The sequence below is a fragment of the Camarhynchus parvulus genome, chromosome 1, assembly GCF_901933205.1.
Source record: "Camarhynchus parvulus chromosome 1, STF_HiC, whole genome shotgun sequence".
Lineage (NCBI taxonomy): Eukaryota > Metazoa > Chordata > Aves > Passeriformes > Thraupidae > Camarhynchus > Camarhynchus parvulus.
In genome coordinates this window covers 21,064,792-21,083,083 of record NC_044571.1, presented here as the reverse complement: position 1 = coordinate 21,083,083, position 18,292 = coordinate 21,064,792, and the positions used below count along the sequence as shown (strand labels likewise).

Below are 18,292 nucleotides of genomic sequence, written 5' to 3'. Positions count from 1 at the left end.
TGAGGCTGACTGGTTGTTCGGTTCCCTAGGTCTTCCTTCTTACCTCTTCTGAAGGCTGAGGTGACATTTGTTTTCTTTCAGTCCTCAGGCACTTCCCCTGATTGCCACAACCTTTCAAAGGTGATTGTGTTTGGCCTACTTACAGTGTTCACCAGGTCTCTCAGCACTTGTGGGGGCATCCCATCAGAGCCTAACCAAAGCCTAACCTTGTCAGAGATTCCTGAAGGCTGGTCTTGTCAGTGAAAACTGATGCAAGGAAGGTGTTCAGCAACTCTGCCTTCTCCTTGTTCCTCTGTTACCACTGTCCCATTCCATTAATTCCAGATGCGTCTTGGCCTTCCTTGCCTCATTTCTACTCACTCTGACAATCTCTCTGCATTCATTCCAAGTGGCCTGACCCTGCTTCCAGCTCCTGTGTATTTCCTAGTTACACTGGAGAAATTACATGAGCTCTTTATTCATCCACACAGGTCTCTTGCCCGCTTTGGCCAATTTCTTGCTCACTAGGATGCATCATTCATGAACCTTACAGATGTGATCCTTAAGACCAACTAGCTCTCCTGGATCCTTCTTCCCCACAGGATCTGTTCCCACGGGATTCCTCCAAGAAAACCCCTAAAGAGGCTAAAGCTTGCTCTCCTGAAGTTCATGCTTACTTGCTGCCCTGCCTCCTTCTTGCCTAGTACTGAACTCCACAATCTCATGGTCACTGCAGCCAAGGCTGCCCCCAACCTTTTTATCTCCAGCAAGGCCTTCCATGTTAGTTGTAGTAAGATTGAGCAGCACACCATTCCTTGTGGAATCTTCCAGTACCTGTCACACGCATACAAACCTCCTCCACCGAAGTGCTGAGAAGTAAAAGGAATTTGCATTTTTAAAAGTTTAACTGAATTCCCTACATCACTTTGAAAACTTTAGCTAGCTAAAGTAATTGTTTAACTTTGCATTGCAAAACACAAAAAATCAAAGCCATGCTGAAAAGACAACATTATGCTTAAGTTTAGCTCTGCTAACAATTTGGCCAAGTTTACATTTATTTATTTTCTAAATATGGCAAAGCTTCTTTCTTAAGGAAAATATATTACCTTCCTAAGAAAGAATGAAAAACATAGGGTAACATAACTGCAAAGCACATTTTAAGTAATTTAAAACTAAAACTATCATTGTTTTGTAATACAATATAATATTAATTTGTAGCATTCTTACACTGGTTTCAAGATACTGATTCAATTTCAAGGTAAAATTCATGTCAGCTTATATACACCTTATGTGGATTCAATAAACTTGTGAGTGACTCAGATATTCTTATAACCTCTGCCCTGCTTTAAAACCTTGCCTACTTTTCTTGTGTGATTCCTTCTTTGTTGGGCAGACATAAACCATTGGAAAACCCTTCCAATTACTTACCACAGTAGGCTTTGCAACTAAATTTTTAAAAAACTGTATCAGGATCACTATGGAACAAGTGATGGGTCACTATGGAACAAGGCCCTTATGCTTTCCTGAAAAGGCAATTCAGTTATGAAATATGTTCTTTGCACATCTGTTTGGGGTTTTCAAGAAGAATTTTAAGAATTATAAGATTTCCTTGCAGAAGTGAAATCCTTAGCAGTGTGACACAGCTAATAGGAAATGTTCCATTCCATTATTTTCTTATATTGATGCTGTTGTACCCTAGATTTTAATACTGATAAAAGCAATCAACTTTGTTTTATTTACCTGCAACAGAACAGTCAAAAAATTGGCCCATTTCCAATCCCTTTTATGTCAACGGAAGCTAGATCAGCAAATGTGCAATCTCACTCTTTAAATGTACACAAGAAATCAACGTGTTAAAATCAAGGGTTAGCATCAGCATTTAACATTGACTGCATTATTGAAACAATACAGAACAATGCTACTTAGATTTAATTCCATTTTCAGTACAACCTTCATGAATAAAAAGGCCTAAATTATTAGAGAAACACATTTTTAGGACCTTTAGGCAAATTTCCAGTGAATGCATCTTCCATGAGATTTATGAACAATCAGCAACAAATGTGCAATTCCACTTGAGCTAAACCCACTAAAGCTCCCAAATTGTTGTTGCTTCCACACAGGCACCATAGAAAGACCCTTGCACAGGAGAATCAGTTGACAATTAGCCCATTTACCCTTTAGGTTTCCAGGGTTTAAATGCTAGAATGGGAAAGGGGTATCAGTAGAGCCACCAGGATTTGTGTCAAGAATACTTTCCAAGAAACTCAGGTTCAAGATAAAAATTAAATATCCAAACTGAATGAAATGTTGAATGTTGAAATACCCTGGTACTGTTGGAGGAAGATTTTTAAGTTATTGACAGTTTTACTTTCTTCTGACCAAAAATACTGAAAAAACCACAAATGAGACACCAGTTTCTAGCCAGTGTAAACTTTCTTAAAGTGACAGAATTATGTTGGTTTAACGATGCTTGATACATATCCTGCAACATGGTTCCTTTGCCCTGAAAGAATAATCACTTGGTTTTAATTTTTGATATTTTATTACAGGTTGAGGTTTCCAAATAAAATATAAACAGACACTTCTGAAAACAGGCTAAGAAGAAAAGCACTTAATCTACAGACAAGAGACTCAAAGCAAATAGGTAACATAAATGAGAGAGGAAAAAGCAGACTTACCTTTGAACACTGTTTATGATTCTGGCACCAAGCAAGTGACCCATTGTTCTGAAAGACAAAAGAAATGTACATGAATAGTAATATTTCTTTCAGGCTAGACATGTTCACCCTAACATATTTAACTGGAACACACCATCCAGTTCTGCTTAGAAAATGATGTTGTATCACAACGTAAGTACCAATCCTGACTCCTGGTGCCTTTTGTGGAGTTAAAGGCTCACACAAGTGTAAAGTGAACATTAAAAAGTTAGGAAAGCATTTCAGCGGGCAAGTTTGATGGAAAACTGAATAAAGTCATCTTTCAGTCCATCTCTGTAAACACTTGCTGTCTAGAATTCCTAAGTAGTAGACAAAAGGTAACACTTGCATTTTAGAAATTGATATAGATTAGTAGTGATTCATGAAAAGAAAAGTCCATTAGTTGCATTTCAATATTGCACATCATTTAAAACAAATTGTCAAGCAAAGATAATGAACAACCTTTATGTAAATGGAAAATTCAATTAAATGCAATATGAGTTTCCCAAAAGACACCTGTGCCAGTCTTATTTTATATTTTTGATAATAAAGTGTGTTTCCAAGATAAGGAAACAGTATAGCTCTGATTTATCCTGACTGCAGTAAAACAACCAATACAGTATAACACGCAAAATAATAACTTAAGCTAAAGGAAAAGAAAACACAATGAGAAGAGAAAGAGAAGTATGAAACTGGCACAGGGACAAACAGCAACTTGTTGTTCTTCTAGAGATGTTTCTGAAAGGTCAATTTTGGAAAAAACTCACAGCTCAGAAGTGTGTGTTTGTGGTGTTAAAAGATGAAACAAAATAATTATTTACTTTCTGGAAGATTGAAACAACATCAGGAAGACCTAAAGGACTGAACATGAGAAATAGGGTACAAACCCTGCAACACATCCAAAGTCCAGGGTAAGGACATCATATGTATCTACCTTTTCCATCACTTATAAATCCATACTCTGGAAACAGAATGGTTGAAGATTCTGGTCAATCTATTGTTCAGAATTAGGCTACAATTGTTAGTCTATAAGGGAGTAAAAGGACACCCTTTCATAGGAATTAGGCAAGATATCCCCACAGGGAATGTGACTGCAGTATTCTGTCACTGTTAGCACCAGCTATAGATTTGGAAATCAGTTTCCAAGGAGGAGGAATTCAGGTAGGCCAGAATGCAAAGTACTAATATAACAGCACTGTATCTTTTTCTCTTTCTCCTTTTTTGTTTTTATTAAAGAGTGATGCAAATAATGGAATAATATACATATGTTACATAGGTTGGTTTCATCTGGTATAATTTTCTTCACAGTAGCTAGCATGGTCTGTGTTTTGGATTTGTGCTGGAAGCAGTGTTGATAACACGTGGATGTTTTTGATACAGCTGAGCAGTGCTTACAAATGCTTACATACAGCATCAAGGCCTTTTCTGCTCCTCACCCCATCCCACCTGGGAGGGCTGGGGGTGCACAAGGAGTTGGGAGGGGACACAGATGGGACAGATGATCCCAACTGACCAAAGGGATATTCCATACAATATGGTGCCCTACTCAACATATAATGCCAAAGGGAGGAGGAGAAGGGATGGATATTTTGAGTGATGGCGTTTGTCCTCTCAAATCACCACTATGCATGATGAAGGGGATGGCTGAACATCTGGGAAATAGTGAAATAGTTCCTTGTTTTGCTTGTGTGCATGGCTTTTGCTTTACCTATTAAACTGTCTTTATCACAAGCCATGAAGTTTTCCTACCTTTACTGCTCTGACACTCTCCCCAGTCTCACCCATGGATCAACTGAGTGAGCACATGCCAAGCTTAGCTGCCAGCTGGCTCTTAACCACAGCAATGCAAAACTTCTTATGTATAAAACTCACACAGATAAAGTAAAAATTATTCTGTCAATATACAATTCAGAAGGAGAAACAGATACATTAGAATCATTTTAATGGAGACAACCACAATAGTTTTTCAATACTGCAGCACTGTGCTCTGATCTCAGCAAAGTTTGTAAGCTTGAATACAGTGATTTGCTACCACAACTATGAAGCCCATGCTTTGAAGCTGGATCTCTCTTTGCGAATGTTTAAAAAGATCATGTTTGTGCATGCCTTCATACAAGTATGTAGCCATATGTTCACAAAGTTTCCAAGACGTGGCCGGCAGGTCAAGGGAAGGGACTGTCCTCTTTTAATCTGCTCTCATGTGCCACACATGGAGAACTGCACGAAGTTCTGGAATCCTCAGGACAAGAAAGTCAAGGACCTGTTGGGACAGGTCCAGGGAAGGGTCACCAAAATTATCTGAGGATCAGAGCCCCTTTCAATAAAGGCTGAGACACTTGGGGCTGTTCAGCCTGGAGAAGAGAATGCTCCAGAGAGACCTCATTGCAGCCTTTCATTATATGAAGGGGACTTGCAAGAAAGACAGGGAGACCAAGGCCTGTAGGGACAGAACAAAGGGCAACAGATGAAAACAGAGAAGGCAAATTTAGATTGGATCATAAGAAGTTTTTTCCCTAGATAAGGGTGGTGAGATACTGGAAGAGGTTACCCAGAGAAGTGGTGGATGCTCCATCATTGGAACTGTTCAACAACCAACATGATCTCATGGAAGATGCCAGGGCAGGAAGGATGAACTAGATGATCTCTAAAGATCCCTTTCAATTTCCATCATTTTGTGACTTCAACAATCTCCACAGTCAGACTCTCAGAATGGTTTGGCATTCACCACAACTCTTAATCTGATCTTCAGAAAATTCATATATGTCTTTTTTTCATATGAGCTGAAATGCTAACAATTTCTACTTCTCTATTACCAAGGAAGCTATGGGGATAATAAAGACATATTCACTCTTTTTCACTCCTTTAACTTATTTCCAGTTATTTAGGAGCATTTTAAAACAATCAGTTCATACCATTTAATTTCAATATTTTATGAAAATTTATTTTCTCTTCCAGCAGATTACCATGCAATACTACTTAATTTTATAATACCATTTTTATTTGTCATTACAGTAAAATTTAGCTAAAACAGATTCACTAGCATAAGATTAGCTAACTATGAGCACCATCTCAGGTCCAAGCCCTTTGGAAAGAGACATAAATAAAAGAAATAAAACTTTAGAACAGCTGTAAATAACAAGCTAGTGGGATTCTTTAGTATTACTCTCAATGCTGTATTAGGATTTATTATTTCCATTTACAAATCTAGCCAGCAGCGATGTTAAAACAATATTTTATGTGCTAGTTTCAATTTATCCCCCTTTCGTCTCCACATAAAATGTGACAGAAGTAGCTGATTGCAATAACAGATCAGTAGCAGCTCACCACTTTGTTCCAGTTATGTTGCTACTTTCCACTGAACTAGAAAAAGCAGCTCTGCTTTTAAATTAGATTTGTTACTTGAGACAATAAAGCCATAAATGCCCAGATGTTTGGTTCCCCTACTTGATAATTTCAACATCTACAACTGTTCTCATTTTTCTACTAAAACCTATCAGTACCTGAGTTAAAAAGGAAGTCTATCAAAATGTAAAAATATTGTTTAGCAACTTCAACTACATACAAACTAACATGATGTGAATGATCTTTCATTGTATACGGAAAAACAAATTCTACAGGCTTCCTTTGAATAGCAAGGTATCAGAGCAAGCACAAACTCTAAATGAAGGCTCCCCTCCACTCTGCATCTTAACACACGGTTTATCACAAACATTCAGCTGTGATTATTGCTCATGCCAGTGTACCTGGCTGAAACCATAATCTAAAATAATCAGCAATTTGTGTTTTATCTGTAGCATTTTACATGCTCCCACATTCCATTCTCAGTTCCCTCATGTCTGTTTTTTTTCAAACCCAATTCTGACTTGACTTATGCCAGTGAGACTTTGACTTCATCTTTAGTGGTGGCTTCAATCTGCAGTGTAGAAATGGCCTCAAGGAAGAGTTAAATACCATTTTTCCTGCCCATTTATAACCCTTGCACAGCCTATCTTCAGGGCAACCTTGAAGCATCCTAATCTGCATACTGAAGAGAGCAAACTGCACTCAACAGGGCAAACTCCAAGCATCCCATCTTCCCAGGCCTGACATCATAGGAAAGATGTCAGGCAGAGGAAACTAAAGCAGTCTCCAACAGCACAAAAGAGATGGATTAGAGGAACTCAGGCCACCACCTGAGCCCCATACACTTTCTATCTGCCAGGAAGGAAAGGGCAGACAAACTTCAAGAATCAGACCTTCAAAGACCAGGGCTGTTTGACATGTACAAGAAAAAGAGCTTACAAAAGCAAAAACATGAGGGAAAAAAAACTAAAACAAAACAATAGATAAATATTACAAGACTCGTAGGATTACAAGATCATATTACAAAATTCATTCCAGCAAGTATTTGTGCACACTTGATTTCCTTTGTTAAACTACAAATGCCCTTCATCCTAAACAGTTAAGACAAACATCTCTATTCTGTGCCTTGAAAAAAGGAAAGCTGTGCAGCATCTCTTGTAAAAAAAACCAAAAACATGTAGAGAAGCAAGAAAAATCAATCTTCTTCTACCTACAGTAGGCCCCATAAGGGGAAAGAAGTTAATAACATTCACAAGCAAGTACAAACTGGTCTTTAATTGGAGCAATGTATGTCAAAAAAAAAAAAAAACCAGTATAAAATTACTTAATTTGCATCTCTGTCCATAGTTATGCCAGGAGATAAAACCCTTCTTTTGAAATGCCAGACATGAGCTACTAGGCACTTCATCTGCTATGACAGTAGCTGCATATCTATTATCAGTTGTGGAAGTCTCTTCTCCCCTGCCCAATCTTCAATCCACATTTGTGTGAAACCATTGTCTCTCAAAAGTGGCCTCTCCTGACAATCTCACTGATTCTTTCAAAATGACAAAAAAAGCATAGAATAAACCTTTCAAATAACAGTACCCACTGAAGTAAAACAGAACAGTTGAATAGACAAATCAATAACTGCTGCAATGATGAATTTAAAAAGAGGCTCCCAATATACATTTTCTGTACCCCTTCAAAAATCTCAACAGCATGAAGTTAACAGTAACAGTTAAGTATAACCTGTGTTTAACGTGCATTTCCTGACTGCATGGTCACTGTGGCACAAATGAATACAGGTACTTATCTAATGTCAGTGTTGTGTGTCCCCAGGCCCAGCTCTGAAATGTGGAACTAAAGTGCAAAATGGAATCAACAAAATCAAACTAGGCATCCCAGCTCCCAAATACAAAAGTATGCACTCAGGAATTAATTTCAGGTAAGTCTGTACACTTAGTGGGGAGAAATATCAAAACCAATAGATAGGAAATGCCAAAGAGAAATTTATTTCTTAAAGCCCTTCTATCAAGATTAAACACAAACTTGTAGTAAATGTATGGGCAGGGGAACCACAGTACCACCTCTCCTGGTCTATGGTATTTAGTTATGCTTTTGTATATAAATACCAGGAACAGATTTTTCTTTGAAAATAATTCAGGAAAATGAAAAGAGGGCACCCTGTTACACAACACTAAGAACACCTACCCCAGAAGTCTTTTACCAAGTTACGGCAAATTTAAGCCCTTATGCACTTGGAGATGACTCAGCAACAGGCTAGAGTGGAGACTAAAACCTGGCCAGTGAAACCAAACCACTGTAGAAATGCACAGGAGAAACATGGAGCTGCAGATGGTGAAGGAGAAAGTTATGAAGTCCAACAGCAAGGTCCATCAAGACTGGCCCTTTCAAGGGCAACTTATGCAAACATATTTTTAGCATTATTTCTACTACATGCTTGTCCAGTGTAGGTCAAGTTTGAAGACCATCTGCTGGAGAAGTCATGGACAGAAGAACAGTATGAGATTAAAATGGCCATAAAATACAACAAAATAGCAGTAATATTCTGAATAGTAATAGTAATATTCTGGTTCCTTGGCTTCTGTTCAGGAAAGAAAGGAAGGAAATACAAACAACTGAAATTAGTACATTTTGCTCTTTTGCTCTATATAGTTTCTGATTTCATTGTACATTGTATTTTACAGAAAGAATTCCTTAGTAAGGGATTTCTGTTGCCTTATAATGGTTCTAATAAAGAATGAAACTGAAAAAAATAAGCATCAACTAATAATAAACTGAATGTTACTGTGTAGCTCTGAGCCATTCCCATCTGTCCTGTCAGCAGACACCAGGAAGAAGAGATCAGCACCTTCCTCTCCACTTCCCCTTTTCAGATAGAGAGCAATGAGGCCACCCTTCAGCCTCCTCGTCTCCAAACCAGACAAGCCCAAAGGCCTCAGCCACACTTCTCAGGATGTCTTCCAGCCCTGTCACTGGCTTTGTTGCCCTCCTCTGGGAGCATTCAAGGACTTTCACATCCTTATTAAATTGTGGGGCTCAGAATTGCACACAGCACTCTGGGTGAGCCTGCACCAATGCTGAATACAGTGGGATAATCACAATTTTGAGCAGCTGGTGGTGCTGTCTTTGATGAATTCCAGGATGTGATTTTCCCTCTTGGCTGCTTTGGAACCCTGCTGATTCCTATTCAGCCTGATGCTGATCAGTCACCCCAGATATTTTTCTGCAGGGCTGCTCTCCAGCTCCTCCTCTGCCAGTTTATACTTGTGCCCAGCATTATGCAGAATCCAACATTTTTTACTTGTCAAATTTCATCCTATTAACCATTGCCCAATGCTCTAACCTATCTAGAACCCTATGCAAGGCCTCTCATCCCCCAAAAGAATCACCAGCACCTCCCAATTGGGTAACAGCAAGCTTGCACTAATGTTGCATTCACCTGCTGCACCCCGAGCACTGATAAATGCATTGAACAGAGCTGGCTCTAGAACCAAACCCTGAGGAACACCAGTGATGAACAGACACCAGCCAGGTGTGGCCCCATTCACTACAACCCCTGAACCCTGTCCTTCAGCCAGTACACCATAAGCCCACTCATCCCAGCTGTCCCTGGCATTCCCTGAGCCTGGCTCATCTTTTGCCATGCCTGAGGCTGTTGATGACCCTGTACCAGCACCCAGCTCTGCCCAGCCCTCAGAGAGGCCACAGCCTGCAATGAGGTCACCCCCAGCCCTGGCTCTCCATGCCCTGGGAGCCAGCCCAGCCTGAGACTGACAGCACAGGACTGTGCTTTGAGGTCTAAAATAACATCTTCATTTATTTCTGATGTATAAGTAATGTCCTTAGACTTTATTCTAGTTAGCAAAAGCACAAAGCAAAATTTCAACACCAAAACCAAATAAAGATCACCCAAGCAAGAGAAAACAAAAAAGCATATAAAATCTACCAGAACAAAACAAAAACAGCAACAAAAAGATACTGCATAGGACTCTAATGTGAGAAAAGGTAGGAGCTCAAACAGCACTTAGCACCATATTAGTCACACTGTTTAATATATTACTATCAGATAACTTTAGGACTGTGTTATATAAACACGTAGAAATTCAGCATTAAGCTTAACTATGTACATATATTTCCTCTGCCACCTTATAATGACATACAACTCTTAAAAAAAAAAAAAAAAAAAAAACCACCAAGCAACAGTATTCCCAAAAAAAGACACTGAGGGCAAGAACGCATTTTGGAATAAACACCTGAAGTTATTCCGTTACTGTAACTAACCACTGTGATTCCTCACAACTAAATCAAATGTACAATGCCCTCACAGGAAGCCATTTTTATACCACAGATGCTTAAATCATAGAAAAGTCAGTGCTGGTTACTAGTTAATCCAAACAATTATGTTAAAGAGATGACTGAATGTAAGAAATACTTATAAAACTGATCATCCGAAAAATTCATTCTCTGAATTTGCAACTATTAATCAAAATTAAATTATCATGGGCCACAGCGTGACTCACACTGCCACCTAATTTTAAACATCTGGATTTGACACCAGAAAATGGATATCACAAATAATTTTTTAGAAAGTCTTAGTCAGGTTTTCTTTGGGATTTATGTTGACATTGCCATAATCTGAAATGTGCTAGCTCCTATCACAAGATATGGTGGGTCCTCCTGTAGATGGATGGCTACAAATAAAACTATATTCACCTAAACATTGTGTTGATATTTCCTAAACAGTTTATACAAAGTCAACCTTTATTGCTGTTACAGACCAAAACATTAAAAGATACAACTTCACATACACCAAAAACATAAAAAAAACACAAGAGTAATTAAAAAAGAAATTAAGAAAATCACCAGCCATCACCTATATCATGAGACACAACACTATTTGTTCTTTGGCTGTCATCATTAGTAGGTTCCTAGAAAGACAATCATCAAAATCCAAAGGCCATTACCAATGAAACAGCAAAAGATCAGTACTTTTGAAAATAGACTATGCATTACTCGGATTAAATTTACATCTCTAAGTATGGGACACCTTTCCTCTTTTTAGAGCACTGTCTTCTCAAATGCCCAGAAAAACTAGTAGATAAACACAAGCTGTAAAAACAAATGAGCACAGAAATCCTTGTGTCTCCACACACTTGTGAGTTATGACTGCCTTCTTGTGGTTTCACAGACTTCACCCTTACCACTTCTAAGACTGATCTCATCTGAGGTCTTATTCTCAGAAGCCTTTGGACTTAAAGAAGGGTTCAGCAGAAGTCTTTACCAATCTGTAAAAGAATCCAGATGAAATAAACTTCACTTCTCCCTGCAACAGGAGGAATTAAACACAGAGAACACCAGCCTGAAGTTATTAAAGTTATATATTGAATCTCAAACAATATTTGGGCCAAATTTCGAACACATTTTTTGGGATTAAGTAATCCAGTTCAAGTGAACAGAAACTAGTCTAACAGCATTAATATGGGAAGCAAAAGATAGCTTGTCAAGTACTTGTTCATAGGCTCTATATCAAAATCCCCACCCTTTCAAAATGCTAATGCACCTCTTCTGTTGTGTCATAAACTTGATTTTCTATACATATGAAATAATGAGATAATAAAAGTACGTGCAGGCTTAAGATGTGACAGAAGTGTAGCCTTGGGAAATTAACATCAAAAGAACAAAATATGTTCTAAAAATGTAATACTTGCTTATGTAGATATATACAATCTACTTTGTATTTGAAAATATACAACTGGTTCTCAATATATTGTAGGATATTGCATGCTGCTTTGAATGCTGATTTGATTTTATAACTGAAAACTACAGTCCATATTACTATTCTGTATAATTCTAAGATTACTGGTTAGTTGGGTGACTCCCAACAGCATGTGATGTGGTATGTTTATCACAGGCTGCATTTGCCTCCACTGCCTACCAACAGAGCATTCCACAATCACCTACAAACTCCCTAGGAAGTCATGTGGACCACAGAAACACATCTATTGAGCAAAACACCTGGTCTTGATGGGCTCGATGTATGCACTACACATATTTCAACTTTTCACCTTTCCTTCAACTAATTCTAGTCTGGTCCCACAGACACAATGTCCATTAGTTGCTAAAGCACATTAGATCTCCCTGGATTATCTCTTCAAGTTATGTTAATGCAGAAGAAATCCAGTGCATGAACTCTCAGACTGGTCCATAATGAGAAAGAAAAGGTGATCATGATACTTAAGAGACTCACTCCCAAGGCAAACTCTGATCTACATTAAAACACTAAGGTGAAGTAGCATCTCAGACATTTCTAAAATCTCCCAAACACACAAAAGTAATAATTCAGTGCTTCCTATTAGACTAAATTTTCCTCAAATGCCACAGTTTCAGGGTCAGTCAGGGCAATGTTCCTTTCTGGACTTGCAAAATGCTTAAGGTTCTGTTGTCTCGCATCCTTAAGAAACTAACCACACACACACACACAAAAAGAGTAACAACCATGCATTTTTATATCAACTAAAACGTCCATTATAAATAGGCTAACCATAAACTACACAAACACAGAATAGTCCATCCATGTTCCATTGCCATGGAGTAATTTCCGATTCCAAAAACTGCTAAATGCATTTTACTGTACCACATAGTGGCCATGTGAAGTTTCACTGCATTTCCTCCTATTCCGTCTGGCATGTAAGAGAGGGACATCATTATATACCACACTTGTAACTTTGGCAAGGGTATGGATACACACACCTGTCCTTCAAACTTCGCAGCTCTTCAGTAGCCATGTTACTATGACTCAGTCAGGTACCAGCAAATCACACACTCACATTCTTGGGCTTAACAGACTATTTATTTCCAATATAATTGCATAAAATGCACATGGTAAATTTCATGAATGCATTTCCTTTCTCTTTGGCATGTGCTACCTGTTTACAAGATACTAAATATTTCAAGCCACAGTAGCAGCCACATCCCCACAAGCTGATGAATACATATATTTTCATTTCCCTTTTAAAGGAACACAAATGAAAATATACAAATTCCATGAGGCACCTTTCTCAACATAGAATATTTGTGACAAGTATCTCCTTATTCCTATTGTCTTGATGTATTACTATAAAATTTTCCTCTTTGGAGGCAATAAGATCAATAAACATAATTGCCAGTATGAATCCTGTGTTTCACTATCTTTTAATACTTTTAAATGCATGTAGTAAATTACAATCTCAGCAATAAAATTTAGCACAAATAACAATCCTACAGATGAAATATGCAGTCTAAAATTTGACCACAATTATTCATTGGTAGCTCCAGAGACCTATTAATATTTGTAACATTTTTTATACAAAAATAATGCTTTGGAGGAATTATTAAAGTACACAGCAAAGCTCTCAAAAGTAAAAAGTGTAAAACTTAACACAGTCCTTAGAGGTCTAAGAGTTGTGTAAACAGTCTTTGGGGATTTTTGTTCCATTTTCCACAGAAGACCTGTCTCAGTGAGCAAAGTGCACCTCACCAGACCTGGGATTTCCTAGAAACATTTGCAAAAGGGTTGTGGCCATTCAGGAATTGGAGATTTTTTTCTAATAAAAATGACCCTTGGACTTAAGCAAAATAGCCTATCTGCAATCTGAACCAAACCCAATGCAATATTGTTAGAAACCACACACACACACACAAAAAGTCTTTCACCACAACAGTTAAAGCAGCATTTCAGAAAAAAAAAGTATTATTTCCCTGATATATTTTTATTATTATTTTCATACATCTGCCTTCACTGCAGATGTTGCAGACAGACAGAAAAGACGTAATGGGTGCAGTTTAATAAGGACACAATTTATTGTTTCATCTCTAAAGCACAGCTCAACAAAAATCTTATCACACAGGTTAACACGCTTCTCTCCATTGCTCCTATTTTTTTCGTCCTTGGCCTGTCCCTTCCAACCCAGCTCTCGCTTCTGCATAAGGCCAATACACCAGGTTGCCAAATTAAACTTGTCATAAAGACTGGGAGATGCCAGTAGCATCTGCTCAGACACCACACATCACATCCCGTCACTTACTGAACGTCCTTCTTCCAGCAGTGTCCCACAAGCAGAGGAAGTCATGGTGCCCTTCTCCAGACCAGTCAGTGCTGCTGTCTTTCCCCAGCTCCCAGACCTGCAATCCCTATTGGTGCTTGTGTGCAGACCACATGCTTATTCCTTTCCTATTTTAAGGAATGGTAACAGATCCCACAACAGCAGAAGTTGCGATGACATTGTGGTGACAATGGATGAAAAATAGGCCTCAAGTGAAGGAGGACCCTGAAGGGTGGGTGAGTCATTCCCTTTCCACTTGAAATTCAACACATCTGTTAACCTGATCCGAGCAGAGACCCTTTGGCCCTGCAACACTGACTCTATATTCCTGAGAGAAACACCCTTTTCATACAAGTTACAATAGATTATTCCTTTTTTCTAAGGAATTTTTCCTTGTTCCAGCTTAAGAACTGTATGCTACAAGAAACGTATATTCCATGGGAGAGTTGCTGCAGTCCAGTGCTCTAGACCACCTTGCAAGCAACCTAAAACTGTGAAAGGACAGATGAGAGAGAGAGAAGTCAACATTAAATTCTACTGATAATGATATACTGAAACTATTCATACAATTCAAGACACAGAGGCATTAACTTCATCTTTCTTCACTGACAATCTTCAGTGGAAAATTTATGTTGCTTCATCACATTGCCATAAGATTTCCCACAAACATAAAAGCACTTCATATGTCAGGTTTTTAGAATACAGTCTTATAACTAACTAATGAAGACATACCATAAAAGGAAAATAAATCTCCCTTGAAGGCAGAACTGACGCATTTGTCATTAACACATATGGTTACCAGAGATGTAGCTGTTATGCAGAACAAGCATTTGCTGACAGGTCCATCATGTTTCAGACCTTCCTGGCACCAGGTGAAAGAGCTAAAAATTAAATCAGGTTAATTTGCATTGAAGTTATTGAAAGCCTTGTAACATGAGAGATGTCAAAGCACAGCCTAAGTCCCTACTCAAGCCACAGAATTTTAAAGCCTTCAGTTAATGTAAACAATTGGATATGGAATTTCACAGAATTCCACTGCAGGAATCACACCAGTTGTGAAGCCCAGCATTTGCTTTTATATCTTTAATCTAAATCAACAGCCACAAAAGAAAACCATTGTAATATATATCCTTAAGCTCTAAAATGTGGACGACTGCAGTTAATACCAGTTGTCAATAACTTATACTATCAGCAGGCATTTTATATTACGATTCTGTTTCTCTATCTTAAATCATCTTTTTCTGCAGAACTGACAAATATGTCAGTTGTTCCTTTTTGGAAAGTCACTAATATGGGTGGTATGCTCCACGAATTCTTCCCAATTATAAAGTTTCCTTCCATTTTACTAGCCTTGTCACCCCTGTAAAGCAACTAAGAAAGAAAGACAGTGAAGGGGGTTCTGGTACTCCAAGTAGATTGATATTATTCAAGTTTCTTTTTCATTGGACTGAGGAGCTCTGCTCAATTTACTTTCTCAGTGGGAAGTTCATGGGTGAGAACAAGTTAACTGAGGCTCGATCTATACCAGATGGATCTCCTAGGTATGACTAAGCATCTTAGAGGCATAAAAATTTGATATCTGCTCCTATTAAGAGAACATGCCATGCCTGTTGATGAAACTTAAAGGGATACTTTGGAATCCCTGGAGGCACCTAGATACATGGAGTAATAATCAGAAACTGGGCAGTACCTAATCCTAAAAAAAAAAAATTGTCCACTATCTTTAGAGGTACTTAGCTCTGCTTACATTAAATTGCTTCCCTTGTCATCTGAAAGAATCTCTTCTACAAATATTTAAAGGTGCTTTACATCTAGCATGTAACTGGCAATTCAGTTTTACTTTGTCCTAATGTCATTGTTATTTACTACCACTGAATTGAAAAGAAAGATGTCATGATACAATAAGATGGTATTTAACAAATTCAACTTAATCGCCTTTAAACAGCATACTGAGAACTTTCTTGTTTTTATCTATAAACTCTAAACAGATATTTCTATTATATTTTCACTGGCCTAAGCTTGTTTCCATTGAAACTGTGGGATGCATTACTATCAAATGCAGAGATATCAGACTTAGGCCAGGAAAAAAAACTCCAGAAAAATCCCATCTTAGGCTATTAATTACATAAATGGAAGAATCAATGAGTAACAGTCAGAAATCTGAAAGATCCCCAGTTAAAGTAAACGACATGAGCCTATCTACATTAATTTGTAAAGCTCTTCAGTTTTTAAAACTAACCAAGTCATGTTTTCTATTCCAAAACAAAGGCAGCCACCATATCCTTTGGGAAACTGTAAATATTCACTTTTCTACAATTTGGAAAACAGCTGAGGTTTAATTTAACTTTCAAGTTTAGTTCGCACTGCTGCTCTTTTTTTCTACATAAGGACAGTTTTGAACACAGGAAGAAGACTTAAAATAATTATTGTTTGCTGTTCCACATCAATTGCTGCTGAAAATTCTGGCTTTGATGCTGTCCAGTGCTCAAACGCATGGGTGTGAATCTATGAATAATCCAAATCTTTTACACGGTGAACTAATATGCTGCATGTGCAGCATGTGTGCATTTCTACTCCACTTGGTCAGTGAGGATCCACTGGACAGAAAACCCATGAAACTTACCAGAAAGCTCCTGTCGTTCACATTGTGTATTCAACTTTTTAACCCAAAGAAAAAATCCAGCAATAAGCTCCTAGCTGTAAAAATCTACATCTTCTTTCCTTATCTATCCTGACAAACATGTCCCATAGCTGCTACTAAGTACTATATGAAGTGACACACTCTTCATTAATTGGATTATTTTTACCTCTTTGTGTCAGCTTGTCTAAGCCCAAATGTTTCTTCCACCTACTGCATACCCAGACTGACCAATGTCTGGCTAATTCTTGATCGCAGTTCACAGTTGCATAGAAGGAAATTTCAAAACAGAAGAAAGCCTCAAGCTCTTTTAGTTCCAGTTCCCTTCCCAAAATTGTTAGATACAAATTAAATGTCAACATATTACACACTCTTTGTAACTAATTAAAATGGGAGCAGATAATGGTGTGATTCATTATTGTCTAGTTGTAGTTACACATTAACATGATTTTATTGTTGTCAAAGGAAGTACAACCATCACCTAATCGAAAAATAAAAAAAAGCCACACAGTTGAAATAGTTTATATATAGGGATACAAATTCTGGGGAAGAGAATGACAAATAGTCACTGTATTAAGACATCATCATAATAATAATACATTGTTATCACCCCTTCCTCACTATTTGCTGCTTCACATATCTGTTCAGCCATGTGCTAAATTCAAAGGAAACCCAAAGTCTTACAGCACCAAGGTCAAAAAAATGAATTTGTAGTGTCTAGGTCCAAAAATGCCCTGAGGCCTGACTGGAATGTTCTAGTCATTAGCAGTTAAAAAATATGATCAGTTAAATACAAATGACATATTGCTCTATGCTCATGGCCTAAATCACTAGCTGAGAAATCACATTCATGTACATGAACTGAGATTGCTTTTTTTTTTAATATAAATTACTGTGAAGATAACTTCCCTACAGAGTAATATATTAATAAAAGAAAAACAGAACTATGCTTCTAAATTCTCATAAAAGTGGCAGGGAAAGTTGAACTACATTTGCACTAGACTAAATGAGTACATTATTATCACCCAATCTTCACCATCAGCCTCAATTTCTGACTGTCTGGATACAAGACATTTGCTCCAAAGCAATCCTTTTTCCCTCATATTATCTTCTTACAGGATCCATGACAGCTAGATTGCAGCCCTCACAGGCAGAAAAAACAGGCTTCACTCCCTCGGCCAGGCTTGCAGTTTCAGCTGTGACCACTTGAGGAATTACAGTGGCAGTGAATCAAGGGTTTAAGTTTGTCTGAGTTCTGACATGAAATACAACGTCAGCTAGAACTTTGTTGTGAATTTTCATAATGGCCTTTCCTGTAACTGACCTCTTCAATGAAGACAAAAGGATTTTCAAAACATGTTTACTGTATTTCAAAAAAGAAAAATTAAATTTTTTAAACCAAGTAAAATTTCAAGCAGCTGGAAAAGGACAGAAATAAAACATGTTCACAAGAAACAGTTACAAACAACTCTTCCTACAGACCCATTACATCTGTTCTCTGCTTCCATAATTCCTTCATTTCAATTAATTGTGTCACAGGAAATTTTACA

General features: G+C 37.8%; 1 protein-coding gene across 1 annotated transcript in view; it reads right to left on the bottom strand.

Annotated features, from left to right (window-relative positions):
* The window catches only part of ANOS1 (anosmin 1), a 130,286-nt gene that overhangs the window by 103,124 nt on the left and 8,870 nt on the right, over nt 1-18,292 (bottom strand). Inside the window, 1 exon segment of the mRNA XM_030961733.1 lies at nt 2,658-2,705. Coding sequence (XP_030817593.1) covers nt 2,658-2,705 — 48 coding nt within the window.